Source organism: Berghia stephanieae, chromosome 10 (assembly GCF_034508935.2).
Source record: "Berghia stephanieae isolate SIO BIC M18660-M18661 chromosome 10, UCSD_Bste_1.3, whole genome shotgun sequence".
NCBI lineage: Eukaryota > Metazoa > Mollusca > Gastropoda > Nudibranchia > Aeolidiidae > Berghia > Berghia stephanieae.
Genome location: NC_088369.1, coordinates 22254919 through 22273466, shown reverse-complemented (window position 1 = coordinate 22273466; position 18548 = coordinate 22254919). Strand labels below are relative to the sequence as shown.

Genomic DNA, 18548 nt, shown 5'->3' with positions numbered 1-18548 from the left:
TATACTCACAGAACATTTAATTTAATCTTTATTTGAAATAAATCGGGTGATTTTCCATGAAGTTATAGTCAGATGTATGGGAAAGCTATCCAGCAACTTTTCTCAAATTTCATACTTTTTCAACTTAACTAGCTGTAAAAAAAATATTTAGAAGTGAATTTAAGCTTTGATATTTTCCGAATGTCCAAAAAGGGTTGATATAATCATTTATGACAAGAACTCATTGACCTTCTAACTAAACTTGGCAATATCTCAGTTCAAATAACAAGTCTTAGCTGAAAAATCGACAAACTGAAATCCTTTCCTATTTAAAACTGAAGCCCCAAGATTCATATGATTATAAATATATAATACCAACTCCTCATAACAAATGAAAAAAAAAACCTAATGTAATTCGAACTTTCAGTAAAATTACAGAGAGGGTTCGGATTGCACATACCATGAATGTATAGAAAGTAGAAAAATCAAATTCTAGCAACAAGAGACTTGTTTAGTAACTAAATGACTTAATTGATTGGTGTAGAGAGTTGCTAAATCGGCAGACAGACAAGTGAGCAAAAAGATAGAAATTACAAAAAATATTAATTAAAATTGATTATAGAAATATATTTGACAATTATTTGATTTGCATAAACTTATGGTTTTCATGCATTGATCTATATTTCATTTTGTTTTGCACATTTTGTCATTGTTGTTTCTTTTATTTTTTTTATTATTATAACACAGATCAATTCAAGCAGTTTAAGCAAAATAATCGCAGCAGTACGCTTGTCACAACTACATCCTCTTCAAATACTGGAGAATACAAACCCAATAAAAAGGGCTGGACTAAGGGGAAAAAAAACCATGATGTGGAAGTGATGACACCTAAGGATGATGAAGTTGACCAATCGTTACAGTGTTCCTCTTGCAAAAGATTTTGCCCACAATTAAGGACTTGCTCTAAGTGCAAATCTGCCAGATACTGCGATCCTGATTGTCAAAGAAAACACTGGCCTGAACACAAAAATAAATGCAGTAAGTTGCAAAGCTTCATTTGGATGTATTTAGAGGATAAATGAATAATTTGATAAAGTAAAATGGTCCAAAACTGACATGAGTTACATGATAGTGCGGCTATGTGGTCTAGTGGTTTGACACTTGCTTTCAGATCGGAAGGTCTTGGGTTCGAGCCTCGTGCTCGACGCATAGTTTTCGAAAAGGCTCTTTACTCACATTCTCTCACCACTGTAAAATGAGTACCTGGCCGTTAACAGCGTTGTCTTTGCCCGAAAAATAGTAATATCACCTAACAGGCAACATGTCCCATCCTACATGTTAAGTGTTGCTGTTGACCAGGGACCCCTTGTAAAGCGCTTTGAGTACATTTAGTGGATATTGCGCTATGTAAAGCTCAATTATTATTATGATAGACAGGTGGTGGTGATGAGTTATGGATCAGATTAATAATTGCTTTATTTGTCACCACAAGTCTGATTCGAATTGTTTGTAAATAACAGATCAGGGTTTTTTTTGTTTTTTTTTTTCTTATATTTTTCTTTTTGTTTTGTCTGGCACTGTACTACAGAATAATTGCTCAGAAACCTGTCAGTCTTGAGGTTTTACTAAATCACAGGGTCTACAATTCTATTATTGAAATAATATGATGGTACCTCTCAAATCGCCATCAAACCATTCGTCCAATCAAACCATTCGTCCAATCAAACCATTGACCTAGTGAAAACCACAATGGTGTCTTATTTGTGTATTTGTATCTTTGTTGGCACTTGATTTATTCTAATAACTTTGACAGTAGCTGAAGACATCCAAAGCAATGTCAACAAGATAAACATGTAGTAGTCATCAACACCTTTAATAAAATAATGCATGCACTATCAATTTTCACATAAAACATTATCCCCACACCCTTTTTTAGCCCCTTTACTTGAAAGGCTGATGTAACAAGAACTGGACAAGTAATGACGCTGATGCAAGCTAGACTTAGACTTTTTCCTGACATTCAAAGTTGTGTAAAACTGTCTGTGAATGATACAATGCAAGCTATATGAGATTCTGTAATTATTAAAAGGATAATTCCTATTAAGCCTTTAGTAAGATAAGATAAGATAAGATAAGGTTAAAACATTGTCCAACCCCCCCCCCCCCCCCCCCCTTTTGAATTTGACTGTCATTGTATGAAATTCCTTTCTCACTTGATGAAAACAAAAGACAATCACACAGACTCCAACTAATTCACCTTGAGCACCCTTCGACGAAAGCTAAGACTTTTCAACTCAAACGTGAAGTCTGTCCTACTGTATGGATGTGAAACTTGGAATGCATCACAGGCATGTATAAGGAGGGTGCAGATTTTCGTAAACAGGTGCATACGTAAGCTACTCAGAATAAAATGGATGGATAGAATAAAAAATGAAGAAGTATGGAAAAGAACACAGCAGAAACCAGTGGGAGAGGAATTAGAAAGAAGATAATGGACACACGCTTAGAAAGAATGACTCCACTATAACAAAGAAAGTATTGGACTGGAACCCTCAGGGCAGAAGATCAAGGGGAAGGCCACGAGGAACATGGAGAAGAATTAAAGAAGCTGATATACAGAGAAGTGGTAAGACCTGGAATGAGATAAAAAAAAGTTAGCTCAGGATAGAGAAGGATGGAAACTGTTTGTCTTTGGCCCATACCCTGACCCAGGGTGAAAAAGGCAATGACGATGACCCTTCGTTGATGTGGCTGTTTCAGGATATTGATTACTTTTGATTGGGTCTTCCTGCTCTGTTTACATTGTTCATATGATATTTTGAGATGGAGATTTTGGAAAAGTTGCAATCAAATTGTCAATATGAATGTCAGGCTCAGACGAATTAGTCCCAATTTGCAGGAGACCTTTTCCGAATTAGGGAATTACATTCCTTGGAATTTTGCCCCAATTTGCTGGGTTTCCCAATTGGAGACGTTCTCAATTTTGAGGTCCCACTTTAGAATATTATAATATATTTATAATACGCCAATCCAGCGTTGGCGCAGCTCTAGACGCATATTGAAAAGAGAAGAACTCTTACATGCTACACCTAACAATTACACAAAATAGAGATGGCCTTAAAATTTCTAGACATAACATTATTCAGTCAAATAAGAATTCATAAGGTGTGTTTTAAGGTAATTTTTAAAAATGTCACCACATATTTAAAATACTTTGCTTTTCTATTATTCAATGAAAATGACTTCCAGACATTCAGGGCAGTATGAGAAACTGCTCTATCAGTAAATATGTTTTAGAGCTTTTTTCAGGTACACAAAGAAATTGATTACTGGATCTTAAGGATATCAAAGGTTTGATAATTAGGAGGATGCCGTTTTGTTGCCATGATTAAAACGTAAATCAACAATCTTTATATATATTATATATATATATATATATATATATATATATATATATATATTATATATATATATATATAATTCCTGGCAACCAGGGGAGTGTTCAAAATGGCAGTGTGACATGTTTATTCTTTTTCTTTATTATTATGGAGTAGCCACAGTGTAGCCATTTTTATACAATAAAATTAAAGAGATACAAATGTCAATCTTAAAAAACTAAAACTAAAACTAATGTAATATACGGATATAAGCTTAAATTATTTGCTTTGATTTGAATGCGGATTGTAAATCCCAATTTTTGATATTTTCTGTCTGCAGCACAACATTTTGCTTTGTTTAACATTAGAAGAATACCAGAATTCATATTTTCTTTTGAGGATAACTCTTGTGACGACAGGTGTGGCTACACTCACGTAGAAGGAAAGAGGACTGAATGAAGTTCAATCATATATTTGAGATTAATACAAAGATTGGTGAAAACCTCTAAAGAAATTCGAAAAATTCCTCAACAGATTAAAAATCATTTGTAAGTATATATAACGAGGACTCAAGGAAAATACGTCACAGTCTGTTCAATGCACAAATTAATTTTTAATTAGAATCGAGTTGATTCATGGGAATTGGATGTAACAACATTCCTCCAGTAACATATGCCCTGTACATTGTTGTCGGTAGATGGTAATTGATAAGGTTAGATTAAGATATAAACAATAATAACTAACCTCAAACACAGGCTTTTCATTCTCTAGTTACAACTTGAAGACTTTTCTCTTTATTTTTTGTTATTGAACAAAGTAAAATCAGTCACAAAGGTCAAAATTGTGGTTCGCAATATTAAAATTCATAAAGTGTAACTCTAACAATAATAATTTATGAAAGCATTACAACCTGGCTTACCCTTCTTCATTATATGAACATTGATCCAACCTACAGAACTTATTTGCAAAGGAATGACTGCATCAACAGGAAGTGACAATGGATCTCAGTCACAACCTACCACAGCTGACGGGCCAAGAGAAGGAACGTTGAAGAAGGATGAATCAAAGACATCTCAAGACAAGATCTGTGCCATGTGTGAGAAAGCCAATTTAAATCCCAAAAAATGCTCCAAGTGTAAAACTGTTTTCTATTGTGATGAGGAGTGTCAAAGAAAGCACTGGCCTCTTCACAAAAAAGTGTGTGGTATGTTGATGCGTATTTCTTGACTTGTATTAAGATATCGAGTGAGTGAATCTGGCATAATTCATACTCTGCTCTTTGAAACAGAATTTTATATATCTTTTTTTTAATATTCAACATCTCTGTCATTTAAATCAGAAAAAGGCATTGCTTTTTTTTCTTTCTTTTTTTTTTTTTTTGGGTGGAGGGGGGGGGGGGGGGTGGTTCGTTTCTTTTTTTTTGTTTGTTTTGTTTTGTTGGTTTTTTTGTTGTTGCTTTTTTTGTTTTGTTTCTTTGGGGGTTTTTTTGTGTGTTGCAAGCACATTATTAGTTGTCTTCCAGAGCCATAAGGCCAATAAAGTTTGAGTTTATCCCAGTTTTCTGTAACATTAAACGGATAGTAACTATCACCTGCTATCTTCCTGTTAACAACAAGATATGAAGTGAATAGAAAAGTGCCAGAAGACAATAGAGAATAAAAAAATTTTCGCGGCGGTGGTGGGGTTTGAACCTGCGACCTTATTGGTACGACAACTCCGCCTGGCAGGTGAGAGCGTGGCTCTACCGTGTGAGCTATCCACGAACACAAAAATATTCGTTTCAAACTCAAAGTCATTACTAGATCCCTCTCTCACCCACTTCTTGAGACGCCGATTCGTTCGTACACCACCATCGCGAATAATTTTGACCAGCAGTTAAGCTTAATAGCCAATATTCTCAACACAAACATATAACATAGAAACGATTGAGACATTGAGTATGCTCCGGTGTATGGGGTGAATTTTTAATTCAGAAAAGTGAGTGGAGCAGGCACTTATGTTGGTAACAACAAGATATGAAGTGAATAGAAAAGTGCCAGAAGACACTCACTTTTCTGAATTAAAAATTCACCCCATACACCGGAGCATACTCAATGTCTCAATCGTTTCTATGTTATATGTTTGTGTTGAGAATATTGGCTATTAAGCTTAACTGCTGGTCAAAATTATTCGCGATGGTGGTGTACGAACGAATCGGCGGTCTCAAGAAGTGGGTGAGAGAGGGATCTAGTAATGACTTTGAGTTTGAAACGAATATTTTTGTGTTCGTGGATAGCTCACACGGTAGAGCCACGCTCTCACCTGCCAGGCGGAGTTGTCGTACCAATAAGGTCGCAGGTTCAAACCCCACCACCGCCGCGAAAAATTTTTTATTCTCTATTGTCTTCTGGCACTTTTCTATTCACTTCATATCTTGTTGTTACCAACATAAGTGCCTGCTCCACTCACTTTTCTGAATTATCTTCCTGTTAGAATTCTAGTTTATGGTAAAGCTTTTCTATAACCTTTAGCATAACATGACATTCACTACAGTTTGATATGTTTTCCCACCAATTTTCTTTTTCTCATCGGGCAGACTCTTCAAAAGCATTTGAGGATATAATCAAATGTTCATCCTGTGAAAAAGTTAACCCTGAAGCAAAGAAGTGTTCCAAATGTATAGCCGTTTATTATTGTAATGCAGAATGTCAGAAAATACATTGGCCCCAACATAAAGAAGTGTGTGGTGAAGTGTGTGGTGAGTATGGATAAGCATCACTCAACTGAAACCTTGACACAGCTCTTGCTGCTGTATTAGATTATAGAGGAGTGGAAGTAGATGCATACGCTGTGGCAATGTGGTCTGGTTGTATGACACTCACCTTCGAATGAGAGGGTCATGAGTTTGAGTCCAGCTCTGAGCGGTGCATCGTTGAGTCCTTGGAAAAGGCCCTTTACTCACATTCTCTCATCGTGCCCAGGTGTAAAACGAGTACCTGCCTCTTAACAGCATTATCTCTTTACGAGAAAGAGAAAAAAAAGATTGCCCAATAGGCGTCATGTCTCATCCTGCATGTTAAGTGTTGCTGTTGGCTAGGGACCCCTTGTAAAGCGCTTTGAACAAGTTTAGTGGATATTGTGCTATATATTTTTTTTAAACGCTCAAGCTCAATATTTTAAAAAATGATGACTTATATTTATGGCATACCATATCATCCTTCAGATTTAGTGTTTCAATGTACTTCTTATTACCATTAAAAAGTTATATGGTATATAATAATAATAATAATAATAATATAAAATAATAATAATAATAATATAAAATAATAATAATAATAATAATATAATAATAATAATAATAATAATAATAATAATAATAATAATAATAATAATAATAATAATAATAATAATAATGATAATAATAACTGTACATTCATACAATGCTTATGCCGGAAATTCAAGCGCTTCACATTAACCGTCAGTAAAAGTCATTACATACTGCAGATTTGGACATACGAACACAAGCTCACACACATCCAATTACATATACAGACACACACACACACACACACATATATATATATATATATATATATATATATATATATATATATATATATATATATATATATAATATATATATATATATATAATATATATATATATATATATATATATATATATATATATAAATTATAAAAACAAAAACATGAAATATTAGTGCTCAACTTTAGGATAAAAGGAGCTATTTATAAACATATTATATATATATATATAATATATATATATATATATATATATATATATATATATATATATATATATATATAATGTGCGTGTGTGTATATATATAATCCACTCTGGATAATCGTAACTCGGTTAATCTCAACATTGCTCAAGAAATGGAATTAATTCTATATAAAAGTTACTGGTTAATCACAACAAACTTTGGTTAATCGCAACAAATTTTCAACCTCAAAAAGTGGCAAATTCAAGAAATCAATCGGGGTTTAAGGCTAAAGTAGTGTGTCACCACTCTATTAGACTCGAAAGGGCTGGGCATTGCAGAATTAGTTTATCTGTGACCATTAGATAGGAGGGCTAGGCATAGTCTAGACAACAGGTAGACAATGATATTTGTAAGGAGAAAGTGAGCGGTATCCTTTGTTTTAGGATTGACATCTGTGCATATGGGTTTGGTGAGAGCTTATTGTCTCTCATCACAGCTATTCTCTTTGACTCTTACAAATATTGAGAACAAAAGAGTGAAAGTTAATCTAATCTAATTAAGATGTTGGCTTGCATCAAAGCTGCATTTGCTTGGTTTTTATTTTAATCAAATTGCTCAGTCTGTTGTGGACTAAAAACAATGTTTACAACCACTGGCTTGAGTTTACCATATATGGTATGAAACTGATCAGTGGACAAATCCAAATTGTTATAAAAACTTACAACATTGGTGGTGACGTGCCATCATTATCTGAACGACAAAGTGCGTAGCAGCAGTCCAAAGTGTAACAGTATCATTTTATCTGAAATCGACCAAAGATACCGTAGATATGGACGGTCCCAAGATCGTGTACTCAGAGGCAAAATTAGCAATAGTGGACAGGAAACTCAACTTCGGTTAATCGCAACTTTGGTTAATCGCAACATTTTCACTTGTCCCAAGGTGTTGAGATTATCCGGAGTGGACTGTATATTGGCGGAGCTCAGATCAAACATTTTATTTTATCCGTCACAAATACAATCATTGAACACCCATTACAAATTCCTCTGTCAACATTTGCTATCTTATTCATTTTATCGTTATCATTGACAGTCTTCCTCTTGTTACCAAATGGTAAAATGAAGTTTAATTTGTTAAATCTATTTTAACAGGTCACAGCAGCAACAGAGAACGTGACAATACATCAAAATTATTTGACAAGACTGAACAACATGTTCAGGAAGTGCCTACGGAGACGCATGAAAACAACATTCAGTGTTTCTCGTGCAAAAAGAAAAATCAAAGTGCAACAAAGTGTACAAAATGTCAGTTTGCTTACTATTGCAATGCAGTCTGTCAAAGGAATGACTTCTCTAAGCACAGACTTTCATGTGGTAGGTCAAAATAGATATTTTTTCATAAGGTGTTCCGATTCCAGTTTTTTAGATTAATATAGGATTAATGATAACGATATATAATAATAGTAATGATATTATTATTGTTATTACTTTTATTATTATTATTTATTATTATTATTATTATTATTATTATTATTATTATTATTATTATTATTATTATTATTATTATTATTATTATTATTATTATTATTATTATATTATTTTATTATTATTATTATTATTATTATTATTATTATTATTATCATTATTATTATTGTTATTATTATTATTATTATTATTGTTATTATTGTTATTATTATTATTATTATCATATTATTATTGTTATTATATTATTATTATTATTGATTATTATTGTTTATTATTATTATTATTATTATTATTATTATTATTATTATTATTATTATTATTATTATTATTATTATTATTATTTTATTATTATTATTATTATTTATTATATTATTATTATTATTATTATTATTATTATTATTATTATTATTTTTAGTATTATTTTTATTATTATTATTATTATTATTATTATATTATTATTTATTATTATTATTATTATTATTATTATTATTATTATTATTGTTATAGTATTATTATATGTGATGATGATGATATATGTATGATATATATGATGATGATAATGATAAAGTCATGACTTGCCTTTTTTTTTCTAATGTTGCAGCCATGGCAGTATTATAAGATTTTACTGTAGATTGATTTTGGCAGTCTTTTTAAACTCCTCAGTATACAAGCAAAAAGATCTGGCCCGACTTTTCAGGAAATACTCTCAAGTCATTATTTTCTTCGAGAAAAATATAATGTGTTATTATTATCTTTCTTGATTTTTATGTTGTTGTCAGGATAAAGAAATATTGATAAGTAAAAAAAAAAAAACATGATACGTTTGGTAACCTCTACTCAACAGGTAACTATCCCAAATTTGTTGAGACTTTGGCGTTAGCAAACCCCCTTCTCTCAAGCCTTCATGATCGTGGAGCAACAAAGATGGAGTACCCTCCACGTCGTTATTCTCCTCTATGGGGTAATTATGAACACTTTACTTTTTTCTTTTTTGAGTATTTTAAATTCTTTGGTGTATTTTTAAATTGATGTTCTACCTTAAACCCATTGAAAAGGCTTTTATATGTGTGATGATCTGGCTAAACCCATTAGATGTTGATAAAAGTCGTGTAAATTATGATAACATATTCGAATAAAGGTACCATTTGTGGACATAATGCAGTTTGAATTTTGTAGTATTTTAATTAGGATCGAAGTTTTTCACATTTGAATTGAGGAGGTCAGAAATTAATAATCCGAGAAAATCGCTTTTAAAGACAAGACATACATATACACTACAACTTGTTTTAATTACACTTACATTATCATTACAGCAGAACTTGTACTTTCATACTCCGAATTTAAACAGGAATAAAGCCCTTCTGTATTACAAACCAAAGATTTTGACTTTCTTTCATCCCCTTTTTTTTTCCCTTTTTGACTACGAGATGTGATACTTTAGGGGGAGGAGGGTCATGCATGGCTTCATCAACTAACACACATAGCGTGTTGGGGGCTGGTCCGTTTCTTTCTATTTTGCTACTGACACACACACATCGTTCCGTTCTTCATTTTTCAGGTCCATTCATTATCTCTATCCGGTTGAAGTGAACCGGAAAAATATGAATGCGAAATAAATATTTTTCTTCGAATGAAAAGGTGAATGAATGCTTATATCGGAAGTTTTCTCTCCTTTGGCATACGACCGATTCTCTTTTCCTCTATTCTCGTACGACCGTAGTTTTTCAGTTATTTATTAATTCAATTATTCTTCCTATTCAATATCTATTCAATATTCCTGAAGTATTTTTAGATTGCAGTTGCGACTTACTTACCTTAGAAAAAGGTGTTAAAAATAAATTTAAATGGTCTTGACTTGAAGAACAAGACACCAACGGCGATTTCTTCTCTTGCTATGTGAGGAAAATTGAGGTACCGGGAATGGCATTTTGTATTTATTGCCAACGTTGTCTTATTTATGGATTGATAGGAAAGTCTTTTCGCAAGGCATGCCGAATCATGTGTTGTTAATCCACTTTTTTGGTTTGGTTGGTCTATTTTTGCATCCTCGAAAAGTTTAGACAATTTTTTCACCAGCCATTTACAGGCCTGAGTGTTATCTATTCATTGAAATGAGTTGACTTGGTTTTATAAGAGAATAATTACTGCTGTCCTTAAGCATTTATTACTTGTTATCAACCTTTAATCAATTTGTTTTCCAATAAGACGCTCATTTGAGTGAATCAAACAATTTTTTGGCTCAATTGGATAGGTATAAATTCAGGAGAAAATGTCATAAATTGATATTTAATTTGTTAATCTCTGTTTTACAGGTCTCTTTGAGAACTCAGGAAATAAAGGTGTGTTGCTAGAAATCGTTGCTCCTTTCCACCATTTTTGTAGATTAGGAGTTTACGTGCAAGTAAGTTGTTCTTATTCATTTTATTGGAAATGAACACATAAATAGATAAGTTAAATAAAATTCTCATTACTATTATCCCAACCTTTTCAACATTTATATCAACGACCAACTTGAGTTTGAGAACATCCAGAGGTTTCTATCTGCAAATGATCTGTGTCTTGCATCCCAGGCGTATGATTTCAAGACCATTGAGGACAGACTAACAAATGCCCTGAAGACACTCTTTGGGTACTATTTGAAGAATTCATTTAATGCCAACCCAGGAAAAACTCAAGAGTGCGCCTTCCATTTTTAAAAAAATGCCAAGCCAACAGGAAAATAAACATCTCCTGGAATGGGAACATATTGGAGAATAACACATTCCCTGTGTACCTCAGTGTCACCTTTGACCGCATACTGTCCTTCTCTCAGTAAACAAAAGCAAAGGTGGCCACAAGAAACACTTCCTAAGAAAACTGGCAAATGCTACATGGGGAGCAGATCCAAAAACAGTCAAGACAACTAGCCGAATAAGCCTCACTTGAGCTAGATAACACCAGCCAGATCATTACTGGTAACTTGAAACCGACTGCAGTTCCAGTCCTTGATCGGCTGGCTGGCATTGAACCTATTCACATTCAAAGATCCACTGCTTCCAAAGCCCAGAAATATAAACAAGAAATGGACTCAAGGCACCCCCTTCATGACCACAACCCAAGTAGACTGAAATAGAAAAAGAGCTTCATGACAGAAGAAAGCATCAACTCTAACCATGGAGCTGTCTACAGACTTTCCACTTAGAGGGAATGGGAGAATGATGCAAATGAAGCTGTTGAAGATCTGAGAGAAGAACTGCCCTACGGAACTGAGCTCCCCAGGAATGAATGGGTAACACCGAACAGAGCAAACTTGGGAGAACATGAAAAAGTGGAGGCTGACTGAGACCAGCTTATGTACATGTGAATGCCCAGAGAAGACAATGGATCACATCCTTAGAGACCGCCATGACGGGCCCAGCTGCACTGATCATGATCTAAGAATCTGCTCCTCAGATGCTGTGGAGTGGGTCAGTGTTGGAGCGACAAGCTATGATGATGATGACCTGTATCTTTTGGAATTATGCTTTTTAATTGAGTCAATTAATAATGCTTTTTATACAATATACAAATTGTACTTAATAAGGTTTTCAAGACATTCACTCCTTACATTTGAATTAAGCTTACAGGGATTCCCTTGGTGGTGTTCCTGGCCTCCCATAGTGGGCAGGGGGGGGGGGTAATACTGTGTCTTCTATCCCCTTAAATCTGTTTTCCAATTTGCTTTCTGTCTTTGTCTTGGAATGAGATTACTTGGTTTTGCCCTGGCCCTGGCCATAGTGTTTGGCTGGGATGGAAGCAACCAAATGCATAGTTATTGTTTTGGAAGATGATATTTTTTTCCCTTGTAAATCATCTCTCTGTTATGTATTGTTATGTTTATCAATTTGAATGTATAATGTAAACATTTGAGTGTATTCATCTTAGCGGGATCTTGTGCTGGTGTCTGGGTGAGACATTTAGGTGATCTCAAACTAAGTACATTGATAGTAACAAGATATGAAGTGAGTAGAAAAGTGCCAGAAGACAATAGAGAATAAAAAATTTTTTTTCCGCGGCGGTGGTGGGGTTTGAACCTGCGACCTTATTGGTACGACAACTCCGCCTGGCAGGTGAGAGCGCGGCTCTACCGTGTGAGCCATCCACGAACACAAAAATATTCGTTTCAAACCCAAAGTCATTTCTAGATCCCTCTCTCACCCACTTCTTGAGATCGCCGATTCGTTCACCACCATCGCGAAGTAATTTTGACCAGCAGTTAAGCCTAATAGCCAACATTCTCATCACAAACATATAACATAGAAACGATTGAGACATTGAGTATGCTCCGGTGTATGGGGTGAATTTTTAATTCAGAAAAGTGAGTGGAGCAGGCACTTATGTTGGTAACAACAAGATATGAAGTGAGTAGAAAAGTGCCAGAAGACAATAGAGAATAAAAAAAATTTTTCCGCGGCGGTGGTGGGGTTTGAACCTGCGACCTTATTGGTACGACAACTCCGCCTGGCAGGTGAGAGCGCGGCTCTACCGTGTGAGCCATCCACGAACACAAAAATATTCGTTTCAAACCCAAAGTCATTTCTAGATCCCTCTCTCACCCACTTCTTGAGATCGCCGATTCGTTCACCACCATCGCGAAGTAATTTTGACCAGCAGTTAAGCCTAATAGCCAACATTCTCATCACAAACATATAACATAGAAACGATTGAGACATTGAGTATGCTCCGGTGTATGGGGTGAATTTTTAATTCAGAAAAGTGAGTGGAGCAGGCACTTATGTTGGTAACAACAAGATATGAAGTGAGTAGAAAAGTGCCAGAAGACAATAGAGAATAAAAATTTTTTTTCCGCAGCGGTGGTGGGGTTTGAACCTGCGACCTTATTGGTACGACAACTCCGCCTGGCAGGTGAGAGCGCGGCTCTACCGTGTGAGCCATCCACGAACACAAAAATATTCGTTTCAAACCCAAAGTCATTTCTAGATCCCTCTCTCACCCACTTCTTGAGATCGCCGATTCGTTCACCACCATCGCGAAGTAATTTTGACCAGCAGTTAAGCCTAATAGCCAACATTCTCATCACAAACATATAACATAGAAACGATTGAGACATTGAGTATGCTCCGGTGTATGGGGTGAATTTTTAATTCAGAAAAGTGAGTGGAGCAAAAAATTTATTTTTTTATTCTCTATTGTCTTCTGGCACTTTTCTACTCACTTCATATCTTGTTGTTACCAACATAAGTGCCTGCACCACTCACTTTTCTGAATTAAAAATTCACCCCATACACCGGAGCATACTCAATGTCTCAATCGTTTCTAACCCCACCACCGCCGCGGAAAAATTTTTTTTATTCTCTATTGTCTTCTGGCACTTTTCTACTCACTTCATATCTTGTTGTTACCAACATAAGTGCCTGCTCCACTCACTTTTCTGAATTAAAAATTCACCCCATACACCGGAGCATACTCAATGTCTCAATCGTTTCTATGTTATATGTTTGTGATGAGAATGTTGGCTATTAGGCTTAACTGCTGGTCAAAATTACTTCGCGATGGTGGTGAACGAATCGGCGATCTCAAGAAGTGGGTGAGAGAGGGATCTAGAAATGACTTTGGGTTTGAAACGAATATTTTTGTGTTCGTGGATGGCTCACACGGTAGAGCCGCGCTCTCACCTGCCAGGCGGAGTTGTCGTACCAATAAGGTCGCAGGTTCAAACCCCACCACCGCCGCGGAAAAAAAATTTTTATTCTCTATTGTCTTCTGGCACTTTTCTACTCACTTCATATCTTGTTGTTACCAACATAAGTGCCTGCTCCACTCACTTTTCTGAATTAAAAATTCACCCCATACACCGGAGCATACTCAATGTCTCAATCGTTTCTATGTTATATGTTTGTGATGAGAATGTTGGCTATTAGGCTTAACTGCTGGTCAAAATTACTTCGCGATGGTGGTGAACGAATCGGCGATCTCAAGAAGTGAGTGAGAGAGGGATCTAGAAATGACTTTGGGTTTGAAACGAATATTTTTGTGTTCGTGGATGGCTCACACGGTAGAGCCGCGCTCTCACCTGCCAGGCGGAGTTGTCGTACCAATAAGGTTGCAGGTTCAAACCCCACCACCGCCGCGGGAAAAAAAATGTTTATTCTCTATTGTCTTCTGGCACTTTTCTACTCACTTCATATCTTGTTGTTACCAACATAAGTGCCTGCTCCACTCACTTTTCTGAATTAAAAAGTACATTGATAGTGTGCTCTTGGAATCTACATCTGTTCCCTATTTAACTTTTTCCTCAAGTTCTTTTCATTGTTTATCTAGAATCTTTTCACAATACAATTTTCTTCCTTTTTACTGGCACTGATATGACCTAAATGTGTTGCAAGCGCCGTAATACCCTTAAAAACAAAAAACAAACAGCAGGGATGCCCTTTTTCCAGCTATAGCCGGAAAACCAGCTTTTTGAAATCTTCCAATTGATCTTGGTCAGTATTGATGAGTTGGTTTGGTTCTTTTTAAAGATGAAAGTTTTGGTTGTTGAAAGGTAACAGTTAAGGGTAAGCCAGATGGATATGCATCCTTTTCTATGATTTAAGAGTAATTCCATTAAATATTTTTAGGCTTTTTTGATTTTAGCAAAGGGTTAATCACAATTGCTTCTTGAAATCCAATATTGAATAAGCAAACTCAATAATTTAAATTGAAGATTGTATTGCATACTTAAATTCATTAATGGAAACAAAATTATGAAAGATTCTGTTGAATACTGAAATTCATCAATGAAAAAAAAAATTATGAAAGAGTGTATTGAATACTAAAACTCATTCATGGAAACAAAATTATGAAAGATTGTATTGAATACCAATGTTTGGTACTCAATAAATTTATTACAGATTGAACAGTAAAAATTATGTGCAAGTAACTGATTTCTTTCAAATTATCTCAACTTAGAACAAGTTACATTTAGCCAAAGGATTTCATTTATTCCACTGTGATTGATAAAGATACTATAAGAATTGGGAAGGAGAGAAAGAGAGAGATTATTTTATTATTATTATTATTATTATTATTTTATTATTATTATTATTATTATTTATTATATTATATTATTATTATTATTATTATTATTATTATTATATTATTATTATTATTATATATATATATTATATATATATATATATATTTATATATATATATAATATATATATATATATATATATATATATATATATTTGTTTGTTTATATCTGAATTTCACATTTATTTCTGAAATTCTAATACAATATCTCTGAAAACTTTTTCTGTCATCAGGATGTTAAGGGTGAGACAATTCATATGCTGTTCCACCACAATTCAGATGAAGAGATTTTCTTAATGCCTGCATCACTTAAAAATGTCCTAGAGCCAGGGAATTTCATTCATTGGTTTTATCCAAGATGGCACCTTTTTGCCGATGGGGAAATTGGATTTCGCATTGATAGCTTGCATGAGATGGAATTCATTTGTAAAAAAAGGAAGCTTTTTAAATTTTGAATTCTGAACAATCCTATATTTTGTGAGAAAAAATATTTCTATGTTAATTGTCAAAGTGATTAAGTATGTTTATTTTTAAAGATAATGAAATTTCATCTATACAAAAGAGAAAAATGATCATCTCTCATTGATACAATTGTCACCATTTAACAAGCACTCCTTAGATGACAACATAACCAGGCTGTGGCCAGAGTGAGTTATTAAAATATTCATAAATTTTAAAATGCCCTTGATAGGGAACTTTTGCTTTAAATACATATGACTGAGCATTCATAATCCACTTTAGTATGGTTTTCTCAAACACATGGTTTTATCGAACTCTTTCCATTTTCCCAAATTTTTCCCTTATTATTCTTTGTTATCATTCCATTCCCTCCTCAAACACGGTTTCCTCGAACTAATTTCACCCAGACTATGTGAAAGTCGTTTTAGCAAGACACGGTTTCCTCAAACTACAATTTCCTTGAACTTTTGAATATGTCCTGAGGAGTTCGAGGAAACATTGCCCGGGTGAATGTTGATAATAAAGAGAGAATGGGGTATTTTTTTTTTTTTTGGTTTTGTTTGTTTTGTTTCTTTCTTTGTTTTTAAAATTTTGTTTTAGATTTTCTTCTACACTTTTATTGGGTTTTTCCCTTTTTAATATTTTTATCTCAAAGAATATGCAATGTGTTATGTACAATATATTATTGTCAATTTATGTTTTAAGGGCATTTAAGGCACACTCAGTCCATTTTAAAACCCTCTTCGTGATAAGCTATGATATGATATGATGGGAGAGAAAGATAGTTTTGCCCATCAGTAAAAATATTATTCCACCGCCATGTTTGTAATTGCATATATATCAACATGTTTCTGTTTTGTTTTTTGTTTTTTATTTATCCTGTTTTTTTTAAAGGTTTCATTCATTTTTTCTAGGATTCTCTCTGGTTCCTTTCAGTGTTTATTGAATCAATTCATGTCTACAAGCATATTCAATACTCAGTGTGGCTCATGGCATAGCAACCCAGTGACTCATCCCGTCACAAAACTCAGGCAATGTTAAGTGTGGTCAATTGACTGGATGGGTGATGATGGAAAATTCTGGTCCTGTCCCTTAGGTAAGTCACTTAACACACATTACCCCACTCGACTAAGGTGTGAATGAATACCTGGCTATTGGCAGTGACGGATATTATAAGAGTGTTAGTATTGGATGCCTAACTGGTGAATGGCACAATATGAAATGGAAATATGATTCCATATGGCCTGCTGGGGGAATAAATGAAACATTGTGAAGCGAATTGAGTATGGTAAATCCATAGTAATGCATAATATAACTGTTCATATTTATATGATTTGGTTTTTGTATTTTATTTAATTTCTATGTTCAAAATTACATTTTTTAAAGACCTTTCTTCTCTTCAGCTGATTCAATGAAAACAGTTGGGATTTTTTTAAAACCCTGTTTTAACAGGGTCCCTGTTTTATCTGGGCCTGTTAACATGAGTTCCACTGTATAATTATAAAAAGGTTTTCCCTGTGCTTTCAACTTCACTCATCATTAAATCATACTTTTGCTATGCTAATAACCAAAGAAATCAATAATGTGGATTGTTGTCGATTTCTGCATCTACTTACTTACTCAATTCTGAGTATTTGTATTCAAGGCGAAGGCGGAAAGGGTTCTGAATTTTACTCAAAGTCGACTCAATTCTGAGTATTTGTATTCGAGGGTGGAGAGTTTTCTGATTCTGAATCTGAATTTTACTCAAAGTCAACTCAATTCTGAGTATTTGTATTTGAGGGCAGAGAGAGTTGTCGAATGTGACAACAATTGTCGGTGTTAAGACTGAAATTTTTTTTATAATTTTCGCTTAAAGGATTCTAAATCTTTTGTGTTCACACATGATTCGGGAAGAGTTCTCCAGTCTTTGATAGTGCTGGGTGCAAATGAATATTTGAAGATGTTTTGAGTTTGTAGATTGGTGTTTTAGTGTTTTGGGGATGAATAAGGTGTTGATAATTGAATTTATAGAAACAAATATAAAACTTGTGGTTAATTTCTGTACATAATAATTGTCTAGAATAAATAGTATTTTTTGCATTGCAAAATAAACTCAGAAGATCCTATTTGTCATCATTGTATTTGCATTGAAAAAAAACCTTAGAAGATCCTATTTTTCATCATTGTATTTGCATTGCAATAAAAACTTACAAGATCCTATTTTTCATCATTGTATTTGCATTGCAAAAAAACCTTACAAGATCCTATTTTTCATCATTGTATTTGCATTGAAAAAAAACCTTAGAAAAACCTGTTTTTCATCATTGTATTTCTAAATTCACATTTGGGGGTCCTATTTATATCCTGACATAATACCATTTTCCCGATAGCTCAGTTGTTAGAGCACTCGCACAAAGGGACCAAGATCGATCCCGGGTGCGGTCGAGATTTTTTTTCTGACCACTTGTCTACCCAGCAGTGAGTGGGTAGCTGGATCTCTTA

The 18548-nt window shown here is 34.1% G+C and overlaps 1 protein-coding gene across 5 annotated transcripts in view; it reads left to right on the top strand.

The window, feature by feature from the left end:
• LOC144980826 (uncharacterized) overlaps positions 1-18266 on the top strand; it is a 21343-nt gene extending 3077 nt beyond the window's left edge. Inside the window, exons 3-10 of one of the 5 annotated variants that reach the window (XR_013646971.1) lie at positions 727-1017; positions 4312-4560; positions 5932-6093; positions 8217-8438; positions 9394-9510; positions 10862-11064; positions 11362-12514; positions 14781-15320. Coding sequence is in view for 4 of the 5 variants with exons in the window: in XM_078928659.1 (XP_078784785.1) it covers positions 727-1017; positions 4312-4560; positions 5932-6093; positions 8217-8438; positions 9394-9510; positions 10862-10950; positions 15839-16060 (1352 nt within the window). In the remaining variant the exon portion in view is untranslated. Of the gene's footprint in view, positions 1-726; positions 1018-4311; positions 4561-5931; positions 6094-8216; positions 8439-9393; positions 9511-10861; positions 11065-11361; positions 12515-14780; positions 15321-15838 lie in introns of those variants that run through there. The other 4 variants (XM_078928659.1, XM_078928661.1, XM_078928662.1 and 1 more) reach the window with 4 other exon arrangements.
• The last annotated feature ends 282 nt before the right edge of the window (positions 18267-18548 follow it).